Source organism: Beta vulgaris, chromosome 2, assembly GCF_026745355.1.
Source record: "Beta vulgaris subsp. vulgaris cultivar EL10 chromosome 2, EL10.2, whole genome shotgun sequence".
Lineage (NCBI taxonomy): Eukaryota > Viridiplantae > Streptophyta > Magnoliopsida > Caryophyllales > Amaranthaceae > Beta > Beta vulgaris.
Window position 1 is genome coordinate 51,250,519 of NC_079203.1, and position 9,085 is coordinate 51,259,603.

The following is a 9,085-nucleotide window of genomic DNA, read 5'->3' on the forward strand; positions in this document are numbered from 1 at the left end:
CTTTCGTTGATTTATAGTTCTTGAATCTTTAATATTACTAATTGTTTAACCGACTTATTTTTAGGTTATCGGATTGTGATTTGCGTCTTGGATATATTGTTTTCTGATTTAATAAGAATTTTTTTTTTCGAAAAATTATACTGGTTTTTTTGGATGAAATTTCGTAATTAAGATGTAAAATATTGTTGCTTTTTAGAGATTTGTTTTATGACAGTACAAGACCAATAGGCCGTTTAACAAGCAATTGAACCACTCTAACATGACCATTTAGAAATATTACTTGATGTATTATCATCTTTTATTTTTTCTTGGTTTTTTGTACTAAGTCCAGTCTAGAAGGGTATATAATGTTGCAATCTATACTAATATATTAAAAGGCGTGCGCACACAAGAAACGGTGCCACGTGGCACTCTCCCTAAGGGAGTTTTACTCCATGTAATCCACAACAATTTAAAAAAAATAGAAATTGCGTATTATAGGTTTTGATCTCAAGACCTTAAGAACATATACTAAAGTCTTAACCACTAGACCAAATAACATTTAGTGTTATTATCTTAATTTATAATATTAATAAATGAAAATCTTCTTACCCGGGGCGTGGCCCGGGCATAATAACTAGTTTAAGAATGACAAATAGTAACCCAAGCGAGCAACACATCACCAAACAAACCTTATTATTCTACATTAGAGGTGATGAAATGACAGTTGGGCCCAGTCGCCTCCAATTGGGCCAACTTTTGGCTCAAAATTTTGTGCTCAGAGCCCTGATCAGGTTAAAAGGGACCGCGTAAAACAAGAGCCAAAAAAATCAGCCCAATTTTGGGAGTCGGGGATAACTTGATCAGCTCTACTCTACATGAATATGCTCTTAACTCGCGTCCCATTTCATGTCACAATTAATTTGAATACTCTCTTAGGTTTTTGGTTATGCAAATTTTGACCACATATATGTTTACTTACGTATATTTTTAAATATATCTAATTTTATTATTATATCGAAAATGCATATGGGAAATTTTTTAAAAAGAATTACCATATTAATCACTTTTTGTGGTCAAAATTTTACTCCATCATCGAGCCAAAATTGTAACCTCGTAGCTCTTATTTTGTCCTCCTCTTATACCGTATACAGTCTAGTTGGGCTTAAGAGACAGCCCAAGAAACAAGGGCAAACTTGCACGATGTGCGTTTAAAAGAAAAATAAAAAGAAATTAAAAAATGTTGTTGCTCAACAACTTATCATACCATTTATTCTATGTACTCTTTATAGTGTAAGAAAACACACATGTTGGAGCATTTTGAACCAACTTTGCAACTCATACAAGTTCTTATAAACACAAATATTGAAGGTCTGGTGCATTCTCAGCCTACTTTGCAATAAATTGTATGCATTTATGTATCACATTAACTTACGATACCATTTATAGTATATGTTGTTGATTTAATAGATCAATCAACTTATGATAAGAATCTTCATGTATGTTGAGATTCGCGGGCAAGACAATGGCAAATGACATGTGATGTTTAGAGTAAAAAAATTAATATTAAAAATGTATTTGAGTCATATATCTATTCAAGATAAGGAACAAATCTCAAAATTTCCTTTGAAGATCCTTCAAAAATTTCAAATCGTAAGTTATAAAGTGAATCTACCTTTTTCATTTTTTTTTTCACAAAAGTGAATGGATCCTTGATTGATTTGTGTAAAGCATATATGTACAAGGTACAACCTTAAGTAGCTAGGGTTTAAAAGTTTTAAGAGTTCTTGAAAATTACTCTTTTTACTCTATTGTACATAATATCATATTAACTAACGGTTGTACATAGTATCATTTTAACTAATGGTGAGACTTGTATGAAAACCAGCTTACGACATAATTTTCCAAAAAAAAAGTAAGTGACATGATTGAGATAGGAGGTATTGGAATATGCAGTATACTAACCTAATACTTTTCATATGACCTTAATCAATTGCAGTTTTATTAGTTATAGGCGAAGAATACCTTAGTTAAGTATACCAAATAAGATTTTCAGTTAGTGGTGTATTATGTGTACCAAATTCCAAGTTCAAATACCTCTTATAAAAAAGATTGAGTTGGACTTTGTATTTCTCATTAGACCTGATTATTGGATGAGTCAGGTCAGTGCGTATCGGATCATAAAAGGGTTATAGCGGGTCATGCCAAATAGATAGTGGGCCGATAACGAGTCAATAATAGTCGGGTCGGCAAATGAGCAAGGAAAACAAGGAACAAAAAGAGCCAAAAGTATGTAATTGTTTTTATAAAACCTATTTTATTTTTCAAAATTATTGGATTTTTTTATTGGTCCTATAATAAGAGTATCCAATAATGACTATCCAATAAAAAGCCGATAAATTTAACCCTAACCCTTTAGCCATTGGACTACCCAGTACAATAACCTGGTCTACTTCTCATAAATCATCTCATAGTAAATCTGATTATCTACTACTCTACTCACACTCATTTTATTATGCTTTCTAACAGGGTAAAAAAATACAAACACAAATACTCTACTCTAAACATTTAGAGATCTTATTCCTAATCTTAATAAATAATAATAATTAGAAGATGGAATTTTAACCATTAGCCATAATAAGTTAACAGCAACTCCATGCTCCAAGAAGATAAGGATCAAACCCCAAATTTAAGAGGTGTAAGCTCTTACGGGTAAATTTTCAAAAGAAAATTTACAGTGCATATAACAGTATGATGGTCAAATAAGTAGCCATGAGTAGTTATATTCAAAACTTAGGGTTGAAGGACTTCGTGACATTTTCGACAAATCAACATATCAATGATGACAACAAACAACAGCAGTTCTCAAAGTACACAAGATGAGTACTTCAAGAATCAAGACCTAAACAAGAAAGGTATTGAAATTCTCATACTCAACGCATCATATGTTTTCATAAAATTTAAGGAGGTAAATTTCAAAATTCACTACCAAAACAACTCCATACAAGTACTTCAACAGAATAAACTAAGTTATCGATTTCTGATGTCGGAAAATTACAATCGAACAAAAAACACTAAGCATTAATATCTAGGAGCTCTTTAATGCTGAGAATATGTAGTTCTCGAAACTAATTCATTCTCTGAGCAGCCTCCTTTGCCAAAACCCTCTCCCTGGCCTTCATCTTAGCCTGAGATTTGGAACCCATGATTCCACCTCCCCACTTCTTTCTGTGTTCATCGTACTTGTCGTTGAAGTTAGCCTGTGATCACCAAGAGTTTCAAAATGTAAGGCTCATTTCCATGTCAATTTAGACAACAAATGGAGAAAACAAGATTATCTGGTAGCAGAAGTTCAAAGAGTAGTTCATTTGGAATTTGGACTGTTCGTATACGAAGTTATACTAATGTGGCTAACCCAAAGTTCATCATTGCCTAATTTGCATGTCATGGATTATTGGTCTAAATGCATTACTTATGACATAACAAATGAATGAACAAAATGCCTACACTCAATTTGTAATTGAAAGTCAGGAAAGACATTCTAGTCATTTCCTGGTTCATTTTAGCATTAAAGAACGGTAAACAGTATGCATTGAGGGCCTATTCAACTCAAATAGGAAACAGGAGCAAAGTTATCACCTTGACTGCCTCGACAATTCTGCTGAACTCCATTTTGTCCTCATTCTTCACATTAGTCAAGCAAAGAGCAGCTGCAGTCTTTTTGTGGACAACCTGCACATGATTCAAGGTAAGATTTGCATCAGATTTATTTTACAACAAATCAAATTAAACTAACATAACAATTAACACATAAGAATTGAAGGTACCGTTCCAAGACGAGCCTTTCCCTTCACAATGCAGTATGGAACTTCCATCTTACGGCACAAAGCAGGAAGCCAAACTACGAGCTCAATTGGGTCGACATCATGGGCGATGACCACCAACTGGGCCTTACCCTGTAATATTATTTTAAAAGTTCAGGAAACAAGAAGACAGCAATGATAATACAAAACCTTTATTTGACAATCTGAGTGAAACAATCCAGATAATTACCTGCTCAATCAAGTAAGTGATGTGGTTAAGACCGTATTTCACAACAACAGGCTTCTTGAGCTCTGGCTTCTTGCCCTCAGCTTCTGCTTGAGCGGCTTTCAAAATCCTTTCCTTCTTCTCAGCCTTGTCCTCAGGTCTGTATTTGAGCAACAACTTGAAAAGGTTTGATGCTGCAGGAAAAGTAGATGATTAACACTAACTCACCTGAAAATACTACTACTACCAACCATCAAACAACAGCATTCCAAAGTTATTAGCCAAGAACTAAACAAAATAATATAGTTTACCAAGGTTCTTGTCAAGTGCCTTGGTGAACTGATTGATAGCTGGAGGAACCTTCAAACGCTGCTTCAAAATCCTTCTCTTCCTCTGAATTTGAACAACACGGGGCCACTTGATGAATCTGGTGAGATCCTTCTTTGGTGGAAGAGCACCACCAATTCCAAATTGCTTGGGTCGCTTCTCAAACAAAGGGTTTGTAGCCTTCTCCTGCAATAAACACATCACAAAAATCAATAGACATACAAACATTTCTAAAGTACTACAACAAACTCCAAAGCTATGCTACTCAGACACAGATTGAGTGTCTACTCAGATACAGGTGTCCAAGTGTCTTGCTCGGCTATTTTTGTAGAAAAAAGTCAAGTTTTTAGTTTAAAATGAAGTATCCTAAGTATAGTGTCGTGTCACACCCGATTATTGTCGGGGTAACACAGCCCCAAAACTTGTTATTACATTTCTAAACTGATTGCACCTATATTTTGCAAATTCTCAAGTTTCCTTCAAGTAAATGGTAACGACAAAAACTAGTACAAAATTTGAGTATTTGAGCATTACATACAAACAGTGCTACTCTTCTCAGCATTCTAATCCTAAACCATAGAACACCAATCTGTATACCAAACTATTCAACTCAACAACAAGCTAAACTACAAATACCAATCTGAAACATATCAATACCTAACTCATCTAACATTAACAAAATTCTACAATCCCATAAATCCATACAACAGTATATTAATTTCTTCTGACAATTATTTGATAACACATACATAAATCAATTGACCAAAATAAATAAATATATCTAACATAGTGTATGGGAACGAGAAAACTTACAGGCTTCTTTTTTGAAGCAACAGTCTTCACACCTCTTTTGGGAGCCTGCCAAGTCAAACAAACCCCATAAGAAAATACCCTAATCTCAAATAACAGTTTATGAACTCTACATGATCATCCTCAACATCACACAAACATCAATGCGAATCATTTTTCCTCTCAAACTCACAAATTGCTCGTATTATTTATCTGGGTAAATCACGAAATGATGTCAAAAGCAACAAAAAAATGATTTGAAATCAAAATCGAATTGCAAACAATATAATTTTAACATAGAACTAAACCAGCATCACTAACATTACTAAACTATGAAGGACAAATTTCTAATATGAGATCCAAAATCATTAATTTCTTAAATACCCAGATGAAAACAGCGAAAGAAATCAATACCCACTTCAATGAATCGTTACACAAAAGCCCATAAAAAAATATCACAGTAAGCAAAGAAGATGAAGAAAGCTCTTACCATTTCCGAAATGTAGAGAGAGAGAGTGAAGGAAAAAAAATAAGGCTGCTGAACGTTTAGGGTGAAGAACCAAAGGGCTTTATATTCAATGACGGAGGGAGAGCAAAACCCTAGGTTTTATTGCGAAATACGGGTGATTGTGGGCGGGCCGGACCGGAGCAAGCCTTTTGGACCAATTTACTCGCATAATACTCTTCCATAGTTTTTACTTACAACTCTACAACAATTTGACCTTTACACTGTTTACAGTTTAAACACTTAACTTACTTTATCGGAAAAACATATTCATGTTGGATTTTGTTATATTTATATCAGTGTCTAATTTTTGAAAATCTATTTTTTTGTGATTTTTCATTATCGGTTTTCAAAGATAAATCATGGTTAAAGTTGTACATCGACAACCATGAAAGTCAAAGTGTTGCACGTAAAAAGAAACAGAAAAAGTACATAGTTTATGTGACTATGATATCTTTGAAAGATACATTTGGGTTTTAATTTCACATAATATTTAGTTATGGGGATTAACTAGTTGTTGACTCGGGCGATACCCCAAGGATAATCTATATATTGCATTACATGTTAGTTATTCAACATGGTTAATGTCGTTCTTTTTTTTTTTTTTTGGTTGTTTCGTTAAAGAATGTAACCGATTAATTAAATCTTTTTGTGTGTCTTATTCGGGTATCCATATATGCGGGTACCGAAAATCATTGAAAGAGTTGTAGAATAAGCTACTATGAGTGTCAACCGCTGATCCATGTTGATTCAGTATTTTGGGTGTTACCAGGAGTGCCAACCACTGATCCATGTTGATTCAGTATTTTGGGTGTTACCATGAGTGTCAAGTGTCAATTGCATGCCAAGTCTAATCCTCATGTCTCAAGAGGATCTACTACCAATCAACCATACCGTAAATATTCTTGCAGCTTGCATCATAACTAATTTTTTCATTACATCTTGATTCATCCGATCCATTTTTTAAAATATCGATTTATCTGATCCAACTCCTCCTATAAAATGTTGATTCTTCTTATTATTCATCCGTTCTCTTTCCTTTTGAAAGCAACAAGCACAACAATGTGGTATTAGGTGGCTAATAAGATAATTCAATACATTTTCACAATTGTTTCTTATAAGAGGATTAATAAGTACATATTCCAACATCATTTAGTTGCATATTAGGGTGCATTTTCATGTAGCATTAGAGCATTTATATTACATTTATACATATTTAGGTCCCTTTTTATAAGGTATAGTGCTTTAACGGGTTGTTTGATCTTTTGATATAATCTCAAGTACTTTTGACTCCTTTTTAAGCACATCATCATTAAGGCACTTTTGTGTCCTTCAAAAGGACATATCATGTGCCCAAAACGAATTGGAATATAAGAAGATACAAATGAGTTTGTGTACTTGTGCGACATATGACACATTTGCACTATTATACCCATAACTTTTTACACAAAAATGACAATGAGGTGATTCCGATTGGGTTGGAAACTAGACTTGAAGAGCTTTCCAACGAAGTTATAGCTACGTACCAAAAGTTATAGCTGTTTGAAGTTGAGTTGGAGAATCTGACGATTACAGGGCAATACGTTCGTGTCACTTTTGACACACATGTGTCACCCTGATTCCTTTAAGGCGTTAGCTTATTTTTGCATATTACTTTTTATGGTTATAGGTCAATACACCCATGTCATTCTTGACATGACCATGTTGGTTTGCTCCGTGACGCATTTTGCGAAGTTGGTTTTATTGTTTTAGAAAGTTATAAATACTCTTTTATTTGTTAAGTATAATGATGGGATAGTCTATTGTACACATTTTTTTAGGGTTTCTATATAAAAGTTAGAGAGAGAAACTTGTAGATCTACATTGTTCTCCAAGACTCTACCTTTCTTCCATTAATTAAAGTACTTACTTTCTTCTTCTTTTCTTTTTGTTTTCTATTATGAACTTTAACTATTTATCTTTAGTTTGTTTATTTATTTCAAGTATGCTTGAGTAGTTCCTTTTATATATGGTTAAGTTGAATCCTAGTATGATTTAGTTCATGATTATTTTTTTAAAATTCTCATATAAATTGTTAATTATTCTTGCTTAATTGATTGTGCATATTTCAATACTAGATTAGGGATAACTAATATTGTTCTAATTCCACTGTATTGATTATAACGGGGGTTGGATTTTGACGGATTTGAGTATTTCAATTAAGGACATGAAATTCTCCAGGCAAGTAGGTAGAATGGATTGTAGGAAGTCAGAGTGTCACATTTAATGTCTTTAATTTGCATGATTTTACTGGAGTAGGCTTGACTGCATATTAGGGAAGTCATAGATACTTGGGAGAGCTTTATGGTATTTATAGGGTGTACTTTTCCTTGTGATCATTAAATTAACTAGTTTGGGGTAGTAATTATTTTGTAATGGTTCATGTTAGTGGGAATACTTAATTGTGGAGTCTTTTATTTATATATTTATTAGTATAGTTTATTTGACCATCATTAATATTAAACTCATTTAATCTTACCATTAAATAACGGCTAATAGAACAACTATCTCTTTGTGGAATCGACTCTGACTTACCCTACTACATAGTTAGGAGATTTAGGTTATTTATTTCTGTTAGGTGCGCGACAAGCCTATCAAGGATATTAAATTTACAGTGAAAAAGGAAAGAGAAAAGAAATATATAAAGATGCCTTCATACAGGATACATGTGTAACTTAAAAGCAAGTATGTCAATCATATAATTTTTATTTTTTAAAAGTTCAAATATTATGTTGTCTATAGATAATTTTTTCTCCCACAAAGACAAATTTGGCATATCATTGTCTATAAATTACCTAAAATTCGACAGCACAACCGCTTTATTTTTTAATTTTTTGAAATTTTTTTGGTAAATTTGAATTTGATTATTTTTTATTTGGGTTATATTTGTAAATTAGGCGGACACCAAGGATATAATAGAGATCATGACATTTGGCATATCATTGTTTAGAGTAATACATGCACACATTAATATGAACTAACATAACACATGACATATTTAGAATAAATATAACGAATGAGTATAAATTACAAGAAAACTCTATTCTAAGGTAATCTTTAGAATGAATTTACAAGGCAAATACGTTGAAGTTGAACAAAATTGAAATGCTTCATCATTGAGTATTTTATGATAAACTAATGTGTTGTATTATATTGAAGAACGAGGGAAATAAATAATAAATTTGAGAAGTTACTCATACATATAAATGATTTTGAAAATGTATTTTTTTTTTGTATTTGTAAATGGTTCAAATCAACTAAAAATGGGTGCGATTTCACATATGGTCCAATTTTATAATTGTAATTTTAAACGAGGACATAATACACCCTAACAATAATTGGATAACCACCTTTAATAAATATATAGGTATGATCTTTTTTGGAAGAAAGGAAGATGTTTTCTTAGACTATTTTATC

General features: G+C 32.6%; 1 protein-coding gene across 1 annotated transcript; it reads right to left on the reverse strand.

Moving 5' to 3' along the window:
- Window positions 1-2,903: 2,903 nt before the first annotated feature.
- LOC104907036 (60S ribosomal protein L7a-2) lies at window positions 2,904-5,728 on the reverse strand. Its single transcript, XM_010695892.4, has 7 exons — window positions 5,615-5,728; window positions 5,149-5,193; window positions 4,320-4,521; window positions 4,033-4,202; window positions 3,807-3,935; window positions 3,619-3,711; window positions 2,904-3,239 (listed from the first exon to the last, which is right to left on the reverse strand). The coding sequence occupies exons 1-7, from the start codon at window positions 5,615-5,617 to the stop codon at window positions 3,108-3,110; spliced, it is 774 nt and encodes a 257-aa protein (XP_010694194.1). The 5' UTR covers window positions 5,618-5,728; the 3' UTR covers window positions 2,904-3,107.
- Window positions 5,729-9,085: the final 3,357 nt, after the last annotated feature.

What these genes read in the sequence shown, in the direction of transcription:
- LOC104907036 (XM_010695892.4), bottom strand. An exon ending in TTGCTTCAAAAAAGAAGCCT is followed by an intron (nt 4,522 to 5,148) that starts GTAAGTTTTCTC and finishes TGTTTATTGCAG; the next exon opens with GAGAAGGCTACAAACCCTTT. An exon ending in GGCACTTGACAAGAACCTTG is followed by an intron (nt 4,203 to 4,319) that starts GTAAACTATATT and finishes CTTTTCCTGCAG; the next exon opens with CATCAAACCTTTTCAAGTTG.